This window comes from Camelus dromedarius, chromosome X (genome assembly GCF_036321535.1).
Source record: "Camelus dromedarius isolate mCamDro1 chromosome X, mCamDro1.pat, whole genome shotgun sequence".
Lineage (NCBI taxonomy): Eukaryota > Metazoa > Chordata > Mammalia > Artiodactyla > Camelidae > Camelus > Camelus dromedarius.
In genome coordinates, this window is record NC_087472.1 from 64,309,722 (window position 1) to 64,331,116 (window position 21,395).

The following is a 21,395-nucleotide window of genomic DNA, read 5'->3' on the forward strand; positions in this document are numbered from 1 at the left end:
AGTATTCGGTCAATATTATCCAGAGAAGCCAATAAAACCAGCACAGAGGACCAAAAGTGTGAGCAGTTTAGAGATGTTTGCCCTTACTTCCCTGTTCCTCCAAGACCAGAGTAGTTGGATCTCGAAAAGGGAAGTGGAGAAAGTATCTCCAGAACTCACCCTGCCCCCGCTCCAAAGTGCTGAAGAGGAAGGAGGAGGAGGAAGAAAATTCTGGATCATCTTCACAGTTTAAGCCCCTCAAGCTACAAACCTGGCCTATGATGCAGAAGAGAAAACTTTGAATGTGATATGAAATTACAATTTTAGATTAGGTAGACTTCTAATAAGAAATGTGCCCAAGTACTTATGGAATCTGCCCCAGATGTCCCTAAGAGACTTGCTACTCAGCAGAGAAAGAGAATTTGACATAGCACAAAAAGGTATCGAAAAAGAGCAAAACTATTTCATACTAGTGCTCTGTTGAGTGGCCCTGTTGAACGAATCTGTTATGCATAAATCAGATCATGTCACTTTCTTAAAACCCTCCAAATGTTTTTTGCTTCATTCAAAATAAAACTAAAATCTAAGGAATGTGTTGTTAGACAAGGCCAAACATGATTTCTCAATGCCTTATCTGCAGTACTACAATCACATTGGCTTTCTTATGTTCATTTAACCCAATCACTTTTTCCCACCTTTGCAAATTTTCACATGACTGGTTCCTTTTTATTCAAATATCAGTTCAAGCATTACTTCCTGGAAGAAGCCTCTGTGGCTCACCCTATCTAGTATGGCCTCTTTGCACCACACACTCCTCACTTATGTTGAAATTATCCTAATAATATTTATTTGCTTATTTGCCTGCATCCCTTCTTATTATTGTCTTATGTACTGTTGCATCCTCAGTGCCAAGCACAGAGCTTGCGTATTGAAGGCACTTAATAAGTACCTGTTGATTAAAGACATGAAATACCTATAAAATCACAGTAGTGTAGAAACTATGGTTGGAAACAGACTTGAAACTTGAAGGAATTTTAGTTCCACTCCCCATCCAGTGCTTACTTTATGTCAATAATATTACCATCCAAGTTCATTATTCCCGACTTTGTTTGAACACTTCCAAGAAAAGGGAATTTGTTACACCTCCTGGCTGCCCATTTCATCTGTAGACAGTTTTGTGAAATACTTAGAATAGATGTTCTTTTCCCTGTTGCTCCTGCTAAATACAACTAAAACCCTTGGACAATGTACTTAAAAAAAAAAGCACAAGAAGACTGGCTAGGTCCTTTGGGACCTGAGAAATGATATGGTGATGAGTTCACTAAGTTTTCTTTTTGTCTCACATATTCCAGGCTGGATACTGGAGAAGCTGGAAACCCAGAAATGCCAAAGAGCGCAGAAAAAGCCTGCTCTCTTCTACCCAAGGATCAGGAAAAGAGCAGCTGAGCAAGACAGAAACATTTAAAACAATAACAGCTCTACTTCAACCAAACACCACAGAAACAAACAAAAAGACAAACAACAAACCATGAGACTATACTCACCTTTGCCAGCAAAGGGTTAATACGGAGACTAGACTTCTATCCTTGCCAAGCTATAATGAGGTACCCCCAAACCCCCTCCCACTATGGGTATGCTTTAAAGATGGCCAGGTGGAGATCCTAGACTTTCACCACTCTCAGGTGGTAGTGCATCTCCATGCCCTTCCCTACTGCATTGCCACTGGAGACCATGTGGGTAACCTGACTTTATAAGTTTTAAACATAGGTCCTCATTCCTTTACCAGAGGCAACACTGAACAAATCTGATTGTCCCCATTCCTCATAATAGATCCCCAAGTATCTGAAGATAGCAATCAATTTGTTTCTTATACCATTTGCCTCTCAAGTTTTCTCTTCTACAGGCTGAATATTCCTGATTACTATGGTGATTCCTATTAGGACATGAATTCAGGTCTTTTCCCCAAGTGGGACTTTCATCTTGTGATATACTCTAATGTGTTGATAGAACTATCAAGGTATGGCATTCCATATTTGATGCAACTCTAATTAGGAAGATAGGGGGAGTTGGGGATGCTTTGGATATGTTATTACTAAGTATTGACATTGATTTCTCTTTCTACCATGGTAATTAAGACAGGCAGATATTACTGATATCCCAGAGCTCTAAGTTGGAGAAAGCACAGGGCTAACGGAAGGGAATGATGCAGGCAAAGGGGAAGACACATCTAATGGGAACAGAGTAGTAAGGGGCTACTATCTGAATGCAGTGAAGTTGTTCTTCAGGTGATGAAAATGGGTAACTTCAAAGCCTGGAATGAATTTATCCTCATCTCTGGAAATGATTAAGAAGAGGCTAAATTTGGTGAGATGGTGTAGATGGATGTCTAGCATCAGATGGCACATGGTATTAGATGGACTAAGTTTGCTTCTAGCTGTAACATCCTGACTTGATGGTTCTAACATTTGCTGTTCTAGTACCCTTTTATTCTTTTTTTCTTACTAATTTCCTATATAAGAATAACCATATCAGTCAACTTCTGATTATTTGAGGGGTCTCATTTCTCTGACCCCTGCTGCTGCCTGACCCCAGTTACTTAGTCAGTGGATACAGCTTCTAAATCAATGTGTGCTGAGCCTCTGGGAAATTTAATAAGCAGATTAAAATTTAATATATGCAAAACTACACACTTGTTCCCTATCACCATAAAACTTGCTTCTCCCCGAGTCTTCTCATCTGAGTAAATGATATCACCATTCATCCACTTGTACAGGCCTAAAACCTAGGAGTCATTATTTCTATTTTTTCCTCACTCCCCATACCCAATCCAATAGCAAATCATCTAAGTCTTACCTCCAAAACAAATACAGAATCCAATTATTTCTTTTTTTTAATTTAAGTATAGTCAGTTTACAATTTTGTGTTGGTTTCTGATGTACAGCATAGTGGTTCAGTTATATCTATATATTCCTTTTCATATACTTTTTTATTATAAGCTATTATAAGATATTGAGTATAGTTGCCTGTGCTATACAGTAGGACCTTGTTTTCTATCTATTTTATATATAGTAATTAATACCGACAAAGCTTAAACTCTCAGTTTATCCCACCACCACCCCTTTTCCCCCTTGGTAATCATAAGGTTGTTCTCTGTGTGAGTCTGTTTCTGTTTTGTAAATAAGTTCACTGGTGCCATTTTTTTTTTTTTTTAGATTACACACATAAGTGATATCACATGGTATTTGTCTTTCTCTTTCTGGCTTACTTCACTTAGAATGATGATCTCCAGGTCCATCCATGTTGCTGCAAGTGGCATTATTTTATTCTTTTATATGGCTGAATAGCATTCCATTGTATAAATATACCACAACTTCCATATCCAGTCATCTGTCAATGGACATTTAGATTGTTTCTGCGTCTTGGCTATTGTAAATAGTACTGCTATGAACGTTGGGGTGCATGTATCTTTTCAGATTAGAGTTTCCTCAGGTTATATGCCCAGAAATGGGATTGATGGGTCATATGGTAAGTATATTTTTAGTTTTTTTTTTTTGCAGCATTTATTTATTTATTTATTTATTTATTTATTTATTTATTTATTTATTTATTTTTAACAATATAACATTTTTTATTGATTTATAATCATTTTGTAATGTTATGTCAAATTCCAGTGTAGAGCACAATTTTTCAGTTATACATGAACATATATATATTCATTGTCACATTTTTTTCTGTGTGCTACCATACGATCTTGTGTATATTTCCTTGTGCTATACAGTATAATCTTGTTTATCTATTCTACAATTTTTAAATCCCATCTATCCTTTCCCACCCCCCCACCGCCTTGGCAACCACAAGTTTAATTTCTATGTCTGTGAGTCTGTTTCTGTTTTGTATTTATGCTTTGTTTGTTTTTGTTTTTGGTTTTTTTTTAGATTCCACACATGAGCGATCTCATATGGTATTTTTCTTTCTCTTTCTGGCTTACTTCACTTAGAATAACATTCTCCAGAAGCATCCATGTTGCTGCAAATGGTGTGATGTTGTCGGTTTTTATGGCTGAATAGTATTCCATTGTATAAATATACCACATCTTCTTTATCCAATCATCTGTTGATGGACATTTAGGCTGTCTTCATGTCTTGGCTATTGTAAATAATGCTGCTAAGAACACTGGGGTGCAGGTGTCATCCTGAAGTAGGGTTCCTTCTGGATATACTCCCAGGAGCAGGATTTAGTTTTTTTAAGAAATATCCATAATGTTTTCCATAGTGGTTGCACCAAACTACACTCTCACCAGCAGTGTAGATTCCAGCTATTTCTTAACACTTTAATCCAAGTCCAAACCAACATTATCTGTTGCTTGGGCTATGGCTATGGCTGCTTAGCTTATCTCCTCATATCCACTCTTGCCCCATAAGGTCCATTGTCCACAGAGAAACCAGAGTCCTTTTAAAATGGAATTCAGATAACAATTGTTTCATATAATACTTAAAATAAAATCCAAACTCCTACATGATCTGCCACCTGCCAATTTCTGACTTCTGGTTCTAAGACTGGCATTCTTATTATTCTTTGAACATCCCACCTCTAAGCCTTTGCCTTTGCTTTTCAGTCAGCCTGGAACACTCTTCCCTCAGACCTTTTCATGGTTTGATTTCCCAAATCACTCAAGTCACTGCTCAAATGGAGATTCAGAGAAACCTTCCCTGACAATCCTGTGTATAACAACTTACTCCCCATCATCCATTCCTTTCCTATATTTTATTTTTCTTCCTAGTGCTTATCAATACTTAAGATTGTACTTAAGATTATATTGTGTGTTTGTCATTTGTTTATTTTTGTCTCTATTCATGATAATAATAGGTATCATTTGTTCACTGTTTCCTCTGTCATAGATATATGACAGAGCTCAAGATGAGATTAGTTTCCACTGTTTTATCTTGTATTAAAGGAAAGGTTTAGGGAACAGAAAAAAAATCTATTTGAAACCAATGTTACACATTAAGTTGTCTGAAATAGAGATCTTCACAACTCTTATAATGTAAGGTAAGCTCAGAGAGCACAATTACAAGACTTTCATTCTTCAGAACTTTGAGGGACAAAATAATGTTAACAAAGAATACATTCTTCCTTCATGTGGGACTAGATTCTGTCCTGGGAAAATGTAATGTTCTGTTTGGTAAGATAGGTTTACTTCTTAGGTAACTGATGATGAAACTATCCATGGCTTTCTCTGGTGGTGTATATAAATTGGAATCAAAATACTCACCACCACAAATGACCAGATCCCACCCCTTTTCTTTTAGGGTAGGCATAAGGAAGAAAATAGCTTTCATTATTAACCAGCAAAGTCTTAGGTACTCGAATTTTCAAAACAAAACAAGATAAGGAGATATAGAGAGGGTGGGACACCAGAGCTAAGGATATTGACAAAGAGGGCTCTAAGAGCAATAGGAAAACATAAACTGGGGAGAAAGTCCTGTCAGAAGAGGAGCAACTGATACCAAAACCAGGCAAAGACACTACCAAAAAAGATAATTATAGTCCAATATCACTGATGAACATAGATGCCAAAATCCTCACCAAAATATTAGCAAATAAAATCCAACAGCACATAAAAATATTATACATCATGATCAAGTGGGGTTCATCCCAGGGACACAAGGGTGGTTCAACATATGCAAATCAATCAATGTACATACATCACATTAACAAGAGAAAGGGCAAAAACCACATGATCATTTCAATCGATGCAGAAAAAGCATTTGATAAAATTCAACACCCATTTATAATAAAATCTCTCACCAATGTGGGTATAGATGGAGCATATCTCACATAATAAAAGCTATATATGACAGACCTACAGCCGGAATAGTCCTCAACGATAAAAAACTCAAAAGCTTCCCACTAAACTCTGGGACAAGACAAGGCTGTCCACTATCACCACTCCCATTCAATATAGTCTTTGAAGTCCTAGCCACAGCAATCAGGCAAGAAAGAAAGATAGAAAACCCTAAATGGTCCACACAAAAACTACTAGAACTAATGGAAGAATTCAGTAAGGTAGCAGGTTACAAGATTAACATACAAAAATCAGTTGCATTTCTTTACACTAATGATGAATCAACAGAAAAGGAAAGTAAAGAAACAATCCCCTTTAAAATAGCACCAAAAGGAATTAAATACCTAGGAATAAATCTAACCAAGGAGGTGAAAGAATTATACATGGAAAACTATAAACCATTGATGAAGGAAATTAAAGAAGACTTAAAAAAATGGAAAGATACCCCATGCTCTTGGATTGGAAGAATCAATATTGTTAAAATGGTCACACTGCCCAAGGCAATCTACAGATTGAATGCAATCCCTATCAAATTACCCAGGATTTATTTCACAGAAGTTAAACAAATCATAATAAAATTTATATGGAATCACAAAAGACCTAGAATTGCCAAAACATTACTGAATAAAAAGAAAGAGGCTGGAGGAATATCCCTCCCAAACTTCAGACAATACTATAGAGCTACAGTCATCAAGACAGCAAGGTATTGGTACAAAAACAGATATATGGATCAATGGAACAGAATAGAACCCACAAACCTTTGGTCAACTAATCTTCCACAAAGGAGGCAAGAATATACAATGGAATAAAGACAGTCTCTTCAGAAAGTGGTGTTGGGAAAACTGGATAGCAGCATGTAAATCAATGAAGCTAGAACACTCCCTTACACCATACACAAAAATAAACTCAAAATGGATCAAAGACTTAAACATAAGACAAGATACAATAACCTTCTAGAGGAAAATATAGGCAAAACCTTATTTCACATATATCCAAAAATGTTCTCCTAGGGCAGTCTACCCAAGCATTAGAAATAAAAGCAAGAATAAACAAATGGGACCTAATGAAACTTACAAGTTTCTGCACAGCAAAGGAAACCATAAACAAAACAAAATGACAACCTACAGAATAGGAGAAAATTTTTGCAAACGATGAAACCATCAAAGGCCTGATCTCCAGAATATATATGGAGCTCATATGACATAATAAGAAAAAAACAAACAACCCAATCCAAAATTGGGCAGAAGACCTAAACAAGCAATTCTCCAAGGAAGAAGTACAAATGATCAATAGGCACAGGAAAAATGCTCAGTATCACTAATTATCAGAGAAATGCACATGAAAACTACAATGAGGTATCACCTCACACCAGTCAGAATGGCCATCATTCAAATGTCCACAAATAACAAATGCTGGAGAGGCTGTGGAGAAAAGGGAACCCTCCTGCACTCCTGGTGGGAATGCAGGTTGGTGCAGCCACTGTGGAAAACAGTATGGAGATTCCTCAAAAGACTAGGAATAGGCTTATCATATGACCCAGTAATCCCACTCCTGGGCATATATCCAGAAGGAACCCTACTTCAAAAAGACACCTGCACCCCAATGTTCATAGCAGCACTATATACAGTAGCCAAGACATGGAAACAGCCTAAATGTCCATGAACAGATGACTGGATAAAGAAGATGTGATATTTTTATACAATGGAATACTATTCAGCCATAAAAATGACAACACAATGCCATTTGCAGCAACATGGATGTGCCTAGAAAATGTCATTCTAAGTGAAGTAAGCCAGAAAGAGAAAGAAAAATACCATATGAGATCACTCATATGTGGATTCTAAAAAAGAAAGGAATATAAATACAAAAGAGAAACAGACTTATAGACATTGAATACAAACTTGTGGTTGCCAAGGGGATAGGGAGTGGGTAGGGACAGACTGGGAGTTCAAAATTTGTGGATACTAACAGGCATATATAGAATAGATAAAGAAGATTATACTGTATAGCACAGGGAAATATATAGAAGATCTTATGGTAGTTCACAGCGAAAAAAATGTGACAATGAATATATGTATGTTCATGTATAACTGAAAAATTGTGCTCTACACTGGAATATGGCACAACATTGTAAAATGACTATAACTCAATATAAAATGTTAAAAAAAATAGGAAGAAGAGCACCTGCTTGGTTAAGTACTTGAAGACCTACATGGCAAGGCTTCCTCCCACTGAGTGGTGCAAGAAAACTAGAAAGTTGTTTAATAAAAGCACACTGTAGCCTTTCTGCACTCTGTAATCCAGTGCATTTACCTCCTTCAATGTCAAGTGTACGTTTGGTCAGGGGAAATGGGCAGTGCAGGAGGTTTTGCAGGTGAAGGTTGTTTTATAAGAGATGGCATTCAGGCCATACTCAGGAGCATTATGTGGCATCACCACTGAGTATGTCCAACTGTGGAAGGGCATGTGGGCCAGCTGCTGTAAAGAAACAACTAACCAAGTTTTGAGTAATCTCTACCCAAACACCACTCCCACCAAATAGCTCATATATAAGGTGGCGAGGAGCATCCCTAAGAGATCTAAAAGAAGAGACTTCACTTCATCCAATAAAAAGATATGAGGTAGAAAGATGATAGATTGATAGATATTCACAATTATTGAGCACTTACAAACATTTGACTATCCCAGCAACTCTAGAAACATGTTATTTCTAACATATTTCAGATGAAGAAACTTGATCAAAATCACAATTCAGGGTTTGAACTCAAAACTCTTCTTACCAAAGCCTGTGCCCTTTCTACTAAACTCTAATCCCACTTCATTATTGATTGATAAGAGCCAGATGCTGTACTTGAAAGAGCAAAGAATGTTCAGTCAGAAACACCTGATTCCAAACCCAGTTTTATGCACTTTTTAGCTTAATGACCTTAAAACTACCATTTTTCATTTTAGTTGCATCACCCATGAGGCAAGGATATAATGCTTAGAAAGGGTTTAACATAGCACAGGGCACATATTAAGCCCTTGATAAATGGACTACTACTAGTCATACTACTATTTTCAAAATGTACCTGGCATAATACATAGTACATATTGTACAGTAATTTAATGGTTGTTATTAAGGAGTTTGTTGTTAGAACAGAGGCTTTGTTTAAATCTCAATGTTGCTACTGCCTAACTGCATATCTAGTTAAGTCATTTAAGCTCTGAGTCCCGATTGGATTATTTTTAATTGGACTTGGAATAGGTGTATGTCAAGATTCTCTTGAGGCTCAGATAATTCAGATAAAGTACTTAACATAGTCCTAGGCACTTGATGCTCAAAAGTATAGCGATTGCTCTTATCAGAATAATACATTAAAAGACTTCAGAGTTATGCCAGATGCAGTGGGAAACCATCATGCAGGTTCTTGGGAATAGTGATGATGAAGGAAGTGGTGATGAAGGAATGCTTCTTCTCAGTTCTTAAGTGTAGAGGCTCCCCAGAAGGGGTGACATGACAACTAATGGTCTTTTGGTATTGAAGAATGGTTTCTAGGTAGGTTAGGTGGAGGGACTTTTGCCCATAGTGAGGCTAGTTTTCCATAGGTGGAAGGCTAGGGTGAGGGAGATGAGCTTGTCAGAGGAAAGTGGAGGGAAGTGGTTGGGTGGAGTTATGCATGGGGTTATTGCTGGAGAATGAAGTCCCTTGAAATAAACCCAGAGGCACAGTAATTCATGAAGAAATCAAGAGGGAAGGATCTCACCACCACATGTGGGAGGAATTTGAATATGTTTGTGGGTTGAGTGGCTGGACATAAGAGGAAAGGTGAATAATAAAGGTACCAGTGAGAAGGGGGTTAAAAATAAACCATGGTCCATAGTGGGTAAGAGAGGAGGAAGAGGCTCATGTTCTCTTCCTTTCCATCAAGAAGAAAGGCCAGAATAGATGGAGAGAGAAAGCTAATGGCATAAGGGAAAGAAGTGCAATGACTTCATGCCTAATAGCATCTGTTTTCTTAATGATAAGGAGAGGGGCCCATTTTTATAACTAGGTGCCAAAGCAGGGACTTTAGGGAAAAGGTAGTTTAGAACAGCTGTGCAGGGAGGATGGGAAGAGCCTCTAACTAAGGAGAGAAATTATTTCACTTAGTGCTTTTAAAGAGTTGTATTCAAAATTTGAGTGGGCATCAGAATCACCTGAAGTGGCTTGTTAAAACACAGATTTCTGGGCCTAACCCTGGAAATTTCTGATTCATTAGGTCTGGGTTGGGACTAGAGAATTTACATTTCAAGCTAGTTTCCAGGTAATCATGATTCTGCTGGCTAGAGACCTGAGTGAGAGTTCTTGAATTTATTACTGTTTTCTGGCTGTATGACCATGAACAAGCTCCTTGTTCTCTCTGTATCTTGGTTTCTCATCTGAAGGATAAGGATGATAATCACAGTGTGTATCTCATAAGGTGGTTGTGAAAATTAAATCAGTTAAGACACATAAAGCACTTAGAACAGAACCTGATGGTGACTTGGCAGTAATATGGAGGACTCAAGAACAGTTGGAAATCCAAGACTGGGCAGTCACTTTTTTCTGGCAACCCCTCCTCTCTGTTCTACCCCTGTCTCTAAGTCCAGGCCCTAAAACTGCCTTCACCCCACTCCTTGGTACTTACTTGTTTCTAGGGATATCTCTGGAGAGACCTGCTCTCTGAGGCTCAGTGGCAACTTTGCCTGTAGATTCTATACTTAAGCCTGCATCCACTTCTTCCTTAGATCCATTAGAATTGCTCCAAAGCAAGCTGTGAGAGCTCCAGCCTACCTGGTTAACATTGAGCTTTCCCATGAGGGACCAACTTGTATCTCTCTGAGTGGAGGCACAGCCAAAGCCCTCCTGGGGAGAGGTCTTGAGAGGTGGCTAGAGGGGGCTCTTAGGTCTAAACTCTCCCCTGGAGGAATCACTCTGAATGCAAACAGGCTGGAGGCAGACACTGAGGAGAATGACCCTAGCTGCCCGACTCCAGGCTGGTAACATTATATTAGTGAAGATAAATGGGAGAGACTATTATCTGGAGCCCTGCAGACTGACCTGACCCTTCACTGTGACTGTTAGAAAACCGTTCCTTAAACTGAGTATAAATTTGTCTGCCTGTGTATTGTACCCATATGTCCTCACTTTGCCCCCTTAAGATACAAATCTCATCTGTTTCTTTCTACCCTGTGACAGCCCTTCAGATAGTGGCAGAAAGTGACCAAGTCCTCCTGAGTCTTCTCAAACTAAACGCAGTGGTAGAGGGGTAGCAGTGCAATGGGTGACTGGATATTTCACCAACACTAAGGAGAATACAATTTTGGAACCTGCCCTCTGGACACTAGATAAATCTCATATGATTATGAATATTTTACATGATTATGTATCCCTTAATGTTACCACTTACCATGATAACTTTTATTCTTTCTTTCACCCATTTATGTATTTCTTAATTTGTTATTTATTTTTGTGCCAAGCATATCATGTTGCACATTCCTTTTGAAATTGAAGTGGGCTAAACGAGTCTAATATTTCGCAAAAATGCTGCTGTAAAGCCCTGTGGCCCTCAGTCTGTAAGTACAGTTTTAGAGTGAAGCATTTAAATCTTTTTTTGCATCCGCAGTGATAGTTTTTTGTTCCCTTAAGGTGAGCAGCAACATGGTGTAGTCAAAAGGTTGGCCTTAGAAAATTCGAATTCAAATCTTAACACCTCTGCTTAGCAATTCTGTGTTCATTTGGATGTCACCTAATGTTTTATATATCTATTTTTTTTTTCATTTTTAAAATGGAGCTAATAATCCCCAGATCATAGAAATGCTCTAGAAGGGTTAGTGAAATAACATATAAATTACCTATCACAGTGTCTGCATTTCTGCCCTTTCCAATTAGTAAACTGGCATAATAATAGTAATAACACTTTCCTTCCTGTGATTATAAAAATTGAATGTGATACATGTGTAAAGAACTCTATAGGGCTATGCTACCTGTTGTTTTAAAGCAATTTTGTTAACAAATGCATGTGTAGAAGAGTCAGAGTTGCACAGCCTTCTGGTCAGTGTGTGCTGAGCCTGAATCCTAGGCCTGCAGAGATAGTGTGTAGAGAAGACAAAGGGGTTTGGCTACTTGCCTCAGTTGAAAGTACATTCTCAGAGGAGGACTGAGTCAGGCAAAAACAAATAAAAATAGGAACTAGTGACAAGAAGGTAAACTAATAAGATTAGACAAAGGGTAGGAAAATAAGTTGGTGGGCAAAAGATCAATAACTATAGTCATAATTATCACTATCATCCTAAGCGATCTCAACTATTGAGTTCCTTTGTCCTGAACTAGGTTAGGGAGTCTATAAATGTTCCTCTTTAATCTTCACAGCAACCTCATTTCTTTCTATATCTTTTTAGATAGGGAAACTGAATCTCTGAGAGGTTAAACTACTTGCCCAAGATGACATAAGATGCAAATTTTAAGTGACAGATGTGCCATGTCCTTACTGACTGGAGCAAGACAGTGTGATGTAGCATGTTTAGATTCAGCTTCTGGCTATCGTTCTGAATTAAACTTGTACTTGCTGTGTGTCCTTGGGCAATTCAGTTAACTCGTCTGATCCTGAAATGCCACATGTGTAAAATAAGGAAAATGGTACTTTAAGGAGTTGTTCTGTGGGATAAATGAGGTTATAAGTATAAAGTGTTGTGAGGGCCCCAGCATTACCAACATTATGGAGTAAGAAATAGGAGTATACCCAGTAATACAATCTGAGAAAGAGAAATAGAGGGAACCCAGAAGACAGTGATGTTTTCCAATGCAAGAAAGAATGTTTCCCAAAGAAAAGAGTGCCCAGCACTGGAAACAAAAAAAACTGCAAATAAATAAGAAAATGATTGAAAATGTTCCCTAAAATGTAGCAGTAAAAATGTCACTTGCGACCTCAGGGGGAGAGCATTGGGCTAGAAGCCAGATTATAACAGATTGTGAAGCTAATGAAGAGTGAAGACATGGAAACAGTGAATGGAGAGTACTCTGGCCAGAAATTTGGCTGAGAAAGGAAGAGAGATGAGGCTGTTATTTGAGGAGGAGGCAGTGTGGAAGATTTTATTTTACTTTAGGGTAGGAAGAAGTCAAATATGTTTGTGGGTAGAAGGATTGAGCACAAGAGGGAAGGTAAATAACAAAGATACCAGCAAGAGAGGAGTTTAAAAATGAAGCATGGTTCATAGGGGGCAGGGGAGGGAGGAAATACTCCCTCTTCCTCTCCTCTCAGAGGAGAAGCCAGAATGGGTCAAAAGAGAGAGAAACTTGCAGACATCGGGAAGGAGGCAGAGGGACATCATGCCTAACAATATCTTTTTTCTTGATAAAGATGACTGGGGTCCATTTTCTCAACTAAGAATTAGGTACCATAGTAGGGACTTGAGGGAAAAAGGTTGAGGTTTAGAATAGCTGTCTAGGGGATGGGAAGAGTCTCTGACTGGGAAGGAAAGAAATAATTATACCTTTGAGTATGACGGTGAATAATTCAGACCTCAGCTATTCTTGAGAGTCTTGGGTCAATTGTCACTTATTGGTTATGGCTCCATGAGAGGTTATTACCTCTCATTTCTGTGCCTCAATTTCTTCATCTATAAGACAGAAATGATACCATGGTATATACCTCATAGGATTATTGTAAAGATTAAATGAGATGTTGCATGTAGAACATTTAACACAGGGCCTGACATAGAGTTGATCTAGTGCTGATTAAGTATTGGCTGTTATTATTATTTTGAGTGTAGGCATCAGTGTTATTTTTGGCTATCTTCTTTGTGTGGTGGCTCACCTGGGGTCAGGGAACTCATTAAAGAAGGATGAATTCAAAGATAAGCATGTTCCTCCTTGGGCCCACTCATTCAGCTATTTATTCACTCATTTATTCAGCAAAGCTCTATTGGGCACTAGTATGCTTTAGGTACTGTTTTGCAGGTAGGAATTAATCATTGAAATGACTGATAACTCTGGAAAACTCCAACATTTTAGGGGCAAGTGGAGAAGGATCTGAGAAAAGTTAAAGAGAAAGGAGTGAAGCCAGGAGACATGGTTTCCATGAAAGTCAAGAGAAGAGAGCCAGTAAGGAAAGGAACCAAACACTTTTCATTGTTTCAGAGAATTCATATAAGAAGATAGGATAGATTCATGGGTTTGATAGCAAGGAATTGATCGGTAACCCTGAAGAAAGCAGAATGTGATAAGTTCAGAAATGAAGAGATGGAGGTTAAGGACTATGGAAAACCTATTCCAGAATATTGGATCAGGATGGAAAGACAGAATTTATGGGAAAAAGCTGGAGGGAAAGAGGTTGTGAAGATACAAGACAAAAAAAAAAAAAAAGCAGAGCGTACAGGAAGAGAGGACACAGAGATTAGTCTGGGACCAGCGAAAGCTCTAAGATAAGAGATAAAGATAAGCTTGAAAGTGGAGATCAGAAGTTGTCTAGAGAGTTCTAGCCCGGTGCTCTTTTATGGCCTCAGTGAAAATGGAGGTGAAGTCATCTATGAGGAGTTTAGAATAGGTTGTATTATTATTGGGCAGTTGAATAAGAGAAGTGAGTTTCCATTTTGGGTAGGTGGAAATGAAGATGATTAAGGATGAGAGAAAAGACTGTTGAAATAAGATAGGACCCAGCTTAAGTTAGAAAAATCCCAAAGCTGGGAGTAATACTTTCTTATACCATAGCTTTCTAAGCCAGAAGATGCAAGCCTCTGGATGCCATTACCTGAGACATCTGTGACCAAGGTTATCTACAACACATCCTACAGGCTGACTAAAGGGTATTGGGAGCTGATCTTGGTATTCAGGGACATCCCTAGAGATGCCAGAGTCCACAGGGACTGCCACACAAGCCTTAGTATCTCCTAGTGCCTTCAATCTCTGCTTCTGCTCTGTTTCCAGCCTCCAGAGGGGCTTTATGGACCATAGTTTTCCTGGATAATCATGAGGCTCTCCCATGAGAGTATACTCTGCTGCATTGAACCCTGGAATTAGAGGCTGTTCAGGCTTCTCTAAGACACAGCCAAGGCCAATATTCCCCTGAATGACCCTAGATAACCTCTGAGAGAGAGTCAGGGGTGGCATCAGGGAGACCTGAATTGCTCACTGGGCCCCAGAAGAACATCTCTGGCCCCATAGATAGGCAGAGGGGAGGCTGGCCCTGTCTATCCTGATGTTAGAGCAGGCTGATCCCAGTAGTGGAGTGTAATCAAAGAAACTCTTTACCTGGGATTACTTGGTTTGAATTCATAAAGTGAGTCTTGCCCATGTTAAGAGGAGGGAATGGAGAGAACCCCCAAGAAATGAGTTGGCCCAGCCTCAATTCTACTGCCCAGGTATATCGGGCCAGAATGGCTCTCCCAAAGAGGGTGGAGCTGAGAGCCTTAACTCTACCAACCCCTACATTGCACCTCTGTCCTTAGAGCTGGTGCTGGGGAAAAGTCCAAAATGCCCTGACAATCTTATTATCCTACATCAGATATAGTGTTTAGGAAAGTCTCTGGGAAAGTGAAATTTGAGCAGAGACCTGGAGGAAGTGAAGGAAGAAACCATGCAGATATCTGGGGGAAGAGTTTCCTAGGTTGAGGGAACAGTAAGTGCAAAGACTGAGTGTAGAGTGTGATTTGAGTGTTGGAAAAAACATCAAGAAAGTCAGTGTGGTGTGGATATGGTGGTCAGGGAGCAGTTGTAGGAGACAAGATTAGCAATAAAGGAGTAGGGTACTGGAGTGAGATGGAGTAGGACATAATGTAGACTATTGCAGACCATTGTTAAAGACTTTGGCTTTTACTCTGAATAAGAAGTCAGTCATTGGAATGGTTTGGAAAATGGGCTGAATTACATTTTCAGAGGATCACTCTGGCTGCTGCACTGAGAAATGACTGGAGTGGAGCAAGGACAAGAGCACGGAGGCCCATTGGAAGCTATGGCAATAGTCCAGGTGGAAGGTGATGGTGGCTTGCAACAAAGCATTTGCAATAATGTGCTAAAAAGTTGTGGAATTCATAGCATATTTTGAAGGCAGATCTGATTCTTATGCTGATGAATTGTAGAAAAAGAAGAGACAAGGATGATTTTAACGTTTTGGGCTTCATAGGCTTTTTGTGATGAGATAAATCAGTCCATATAAAACACTTGAAACAGTGCCTTGCAAGTGCTCGGTGATAATAAGCCACTATTATATTTTTATTGAACTAGTTATGGTGGAGAGCAGTAGTTTCATATTTGCAGCTTAAGGTCATTTTCCAAATAATAAACCAACAGCCTGTGGACCCTGAAGTTTCCCTGATATTACCTTTATCTCAGGCTTCCTCTTGTCCTCCAGGAAGCATCATGGAATACAAGGAGCCTCTTCATCTCAGTCATAAGATGAATGCCCCATTCATAAGATAAGGGTAGTAATCCTTATCTCATAGGACTGTTGTACTCTATTAAGGGGCACATTTGCATGATTTATAAATGTTCAGTAAATGTTGTTTCTTCTCATCTTCTCTTCAAAGAAGAATTCTGATAATGCTGTCTACTAGCCAACGCACCAGCAAATGTCCTTCCAATTCAGTTCACTCATGCCAGTGGCCTTGCATTTAGTTTGCTGAGCACAATCAAATGAGTTAGAAAAGTTTATCTGAGAGCACAAAGGTTGAGTGAGCTCTTGAAGCTGGCTGGGGTTGTTGAAAGGCCCCTAATCCTGACCCTGAAGGATGTTTCCCATCTCAGCTGGAAAGGACTTTAAAAAAAAATAATAAAGGCAGCATGGTTGTATCAGATGGGAGAGTACCCCCAGGTTAAAGGGTCCTCTTGCTCCCAGCTCACATTTTTTCAGCTGTGGAGTTCTTTAACTACTCAAGTGCAACAAATTCAGAGTTCTTCTGACCTCTCCCATTTTGTCCTTTATTACTTGGTCTTCTCATTAATTTGTTTATTCCTGCTGCCGTGTACCAGACTCCTTCCCAGCCCTGTCACTCACTAGTTAACACAGGGCAAGTCAGTCTATGCCTCAGTTTTCTTATCTCTAAATTATGAATAAGGAAGGCTAGTTATAAGAGTTAAAAATTAGTTAATATATGTAAAATATTGAGAATAGTGCCTGGCAGATAGCAAGTGTTCTATAAGTGTTAGTTATTAACTATTAGCTCATTATGCTTACCAGTTAGTGGAAGGAAAAGTACAGACATAAAACAAATAAGCAAATTAACTAATTAAATTATTACAGATTATAATTCAGTGCCAATAAGGGAATAAACAGAGTGCAGCGTGCCAGAGGACTGGGCGAGTGAGGCTTATGTGAGGAAATGACACCCTGCCATGAAGATTCAAATCCTCCCTTGGCACCACAGATCTTAACTTCAGCTCCATAGTCTCTCCTGCTTTCATTCCCTCTCACCCTGCTTCAGTCCCTAGAGCTTTTCAGTTCCTTCTATAGAAGTGGCTTGGTCCTGGTTTATCCACCCTTCCCCAACCCCTCCTCTTACCTCCCCAACCCCTCCACCCTGTGTCCCTCTCAGGGGTGGGACTTCTTTGTGTAGCCACGCCTAGACACTCGAGTAGTCCAATAGCTGCCTCACGGGGGTGGAGAAGTAGGCAAAGCTTGAAAGAAAAGGAGAATGAGTTCTGGCTGTTTTTGCTACACGTGGATGTGAAATGAATCAGAGCAGATCTTTGATTGCAACGGATTTCATCTATTGTGAGTGTGGTATGCAGGCTGGGGGCTGAGAGGTGCGGGCTTGGTGGGATGTCTGGCCTGTGCTGAGGTACATTTGTCCAGGAATTCCTTTGCTGGAGCAACATACATCCATTTATAGGGTAAGTGCGGAAATACCCTCTAACATGGCAAAGTGTCTTAGACCTGTGGGACATAGATCAGGTTAGGATGACACTGTTAAGGTGCTACAAAGTCAGAATGGCTAGAAAGGTTTTCTGTGGCTGTCTGTCTGCCCATCCATCTGTATCCAGGGTGTACTGTCTAAGGTGCCAGGGACCTGACCTAATACCCTGGTGAGCCATTTTTCCTGAGGTAGGCTTTTACTGGACCCAGATGGCCTCTGGGAACATGCCTGGACATGTCCAACCACCCTGAGTATCTGGGGTTGTGAGATAAGGAAGAGAAGGAGGTTTAAGGAGCTTAGGGGAGGGAGGGGTTGGATCAAGTTTGTGAAGCATCCTGAGGGAAGTTGAGCCTCTGGACTACCCACGTGGCCCCTGGGCAAGTTAGGGCTTGTATAAAGAGCTTTCAGGCTCTATTTGGGGGCTTTCAGTCTGCACCCTCACCCACCCGGCTGGGTTTCACTTGATCCCTCACTCCTGGAAACTGAGCCCAGGACAGTGATATTTTGATCCTGCCTTACTCCAAACACTGGCCAAGGCCAAGTCAGCTGTGAGAACTGGGGGACAAGAAGAGACTCGCCAGAAACCGGGCTAGGGAAGCAGAGACTGCAAAATCTGATTTGGACAGGTGTTGGCAGCATTGGCCAGTGTTATGTCATGCAGGGTGGCTAAGACAGAAGAGTGGGAGGAATCTTTCCCTCATGACTCTCCTATCTCCTCCTTCACCCCAACATGCCTTCAATTCAACATAACAGACTTACTGAGCACCTATTCTGTGCCACTACTGCATGAGACAGACAGTTGGCTAAGACTGTGGATGTGCCCATTGGGACCTGAAGATCTCATCATGGGTATAAGAACAAAGAAATATAACACAAGATAGCTTAAAAGTTCAGTCAGAATGCTTCTATGTTGTCAAGTAAGGATCACATCAAGTTGAGCCAAGGAAAAAGCAGAAAGGTTTTTTTTTTAATTGTTTTTTGACATTGTAATTCCTTTCAGGGCTCCAGAGCCAGACTATTTGAGTTTAAATCCCTTCCCTACCATTTATTAACTTGTATGACATTGGACAAGCAGAATTACTTCCTACTCTCTGAATTCAGGTTTAAACTAGGTTAAAATGGGGATAATAATAGTTTACTTTATCAAGTTTTTATGAGGATTAAACTAGAAAATCCATGTAAAATTCTAGTACACACTTAGCACAGTGGCTGGACCAAAATAAGAACTCAATAAATGTTAACTATTACTATTATTTAAGATGGACAATGACGCACAGCTAGGATTTCAACAGGTGGAGATAGGAGAGAAGGCAGTCTAAGCAGAGAGAAAAACAGGAACAACTGTTTGGAGGCAGGGAAGCTCGAGGCATGTGAAAAGAACACTGGCTGAACTGGATTTTAGAGTACAAATTAGGGAAAAAGTGGAAGTTCAAGTTGCCATGGTAGATTGGTGGCAAACTATGGAAGAATTTTGGATGCTAGACTTTTCTGTTTGATTTGGCATATGGTGGAAAGCCAGCCTTTGAAAGTTTCTAACCTAAAGGAAAAAGCCAAATATGTGTTTCAAGAAGAATAATCTGGCAAACATGAGTTCACTGAATTGGAATAAGAAAACATGAGAGGTGGATAAACCAGATGCAGAGAGGGAATGATACCCTGGAACTGAGGTGTTGGCCATGGGAATAGAAAAGAGGAAATGAGTTTAACAAGACATCACAAAAGTTGAATCTGTAGAACTTAGAAGTTGATGATTTATATGAGACTGGAAAAAGAGGGATGAGAGAATCAGTATCTCTTGGGATTAGTTTAGACTTTAAAAAGGATGTATATTCCAATCCCAATTCCATGTACTTCTGTAGAAAGGATATCTACTTCCTGAGTTAGACACAGCTTGTTCAAGTCCTGGGTCTGCTACTTACCTGCTGTTTGTGATCCTAAGCATATTATTTATCCACCATTCCCCATCAAGATCAGTATGATATTCATAGGGTATTTAGAAATATGTGTGGGGAGTGTGTGTGTGTGTGTGTGTGTTTTTTTTTTTACACAAAGAATGAGGTACTACTGCACTTAGTGCCAACCAGTTTGATACAGCAAAGCATCATTCCTCTAAGCCCAGTGAGAAATATTGAACTTCTCCAATCCTCAGTTTGGAGGGAGATTAGTATCCATGTCATAGTTTTGTTGGGAGGATTAAAATAAATAATTCCTGCAAAGTATCTAGCACAATATCTGGCACATAGTAGGTTTTCATGAATCATAATTTTCTTTCACCCCAATTGAATTCACCTTGTAAAATTCTGGCTAGTCTCTGCCTGAATCCTTTCAAAGGGTATGTACTTACTGATCTCTGAGGGAGTCCATTCCCTTCATATAAAGCCTTACCTCTTCAAAAGTTCTTCTTTCATTAAGCTGAACTCAGTATCCCCATGGCTTCCAGGGGTTCTAGTCATTCTCCGTGGGGACACTCAGAGTAGTCTGCTTGTTCTCTTCCATGATAGTTCCTTAGAAATCTGAAGACCAAATACCAGATACCTCTGCATCTACCATTCCCAGGTCAAACAGCCCAGCTCTTCCATCATTCCTCATACAGTATGGTGTCAAATCAAATAAGACTCAGGTTTTGAGCTATATAAATTGGGGTGATGGTGGTACCATCAAAGTGATGGGAAACACTGAAAAAAGAACAGGATGGGTGAATGTGAGGAGTTCCTTTGTAATTTATTATTTCTTAAGTACCCACTATGTGCCGAGTACTTTCAAATCCATCATCCCCCTGACTCCTCACCCCAACTAAGGAAATTCTAGGTCTTCTTGTCTTAATTGTGCAAGTGGCCAAATAGGCAGGCCCTCCAAAAATGAAACTTGCCAGGGATCATTTAGTTAGTAAGTGTCTGAACCAAAACTGGAACCCAGATTTTTCATACTCTATGGTAAATGTTTTTTTTTTTTCATTTTGTCCACAGCTATTTGAGTTTAAGATATAGGCTGGGAAATTAGGCCAACTTTGGCAGAAGGAGACAAGAGAAGAATTTATTCTCTAATGATCTTTACTAATTATTCCTTCTTTGAAGGTCCTCATTTAAAGAAGCTCTTTAAGGGGGACAAAAGTCCCTAGTCCCAGAGGGGAGATAAGCAATACCTCTACCTGAGGACCCAAGGTAGGCCACAAAACCCTTATTTAGATATCTTCTTGGCCTACTCCACTTGAATGCCTCCTACATAGATTAAGACATCTTTTGGAGACATTCTTCAGAGCTGATCATTGATATTGAAGCAGAACCTATTTTTCTCTGTTTTCTTTCTGGAGACTAGCTCCATCCATCATTTCTCCCTTGGACACTTAACAGAGGGATGTGAACCAGTTTCACAATCAGTCTGTAAAATAGAAAGAATTATTATTCTGTGTTCATGGGAGATAAAAGGATGACTATAGTTTGTCTTGGATTAGAGTTAACTGTATATGTTTTCTATGTTCCTCACAAGACTATGATTTCCTAAAGGTAGAGAAGATACTTCATTTACCTCTGGATTTTCCTGTCATCACTAAGTCCTAACAGAATGCCTGACATAGAAGGTATTTGTCAGGTGTTTTTTGAGCGACCAGAAATTCATGCTTCCCATGTCAATGTGACTACAGGTATGATATCATTTAAGTACCCCAAAAGATATCATGGCAGTCTCAGAAATAAATTGTCATGTAACATATATGGTAGAACCA

At 39.5% G+C, this 21,395-nt stretch overlaps 1 protein-coding gene across 1 annotated transcript in view; it reads left to right on the forward strand.

Moving 5' to 3' along the window:
* Positions 1–21,395, forward strand: part of EDA2R (ectodysplasin A2 receptor) — a 126,629-nt gene that overhangs the window by 33,545 nt on the left and 71,689 nt on the right. The window contains exon 5 of the mRNA XM_064483082.1: positions 1,332–1,583. Coding sequence (XP_064339152.1) covers positions 1,579–1,583 — 5 coding nt within the window. The 5' untranslated portion in view covers positions 1,332–1,578. The remainder of the gene's footprint in view (positions 1–1,331; positions 1,584–21,395) is intronic.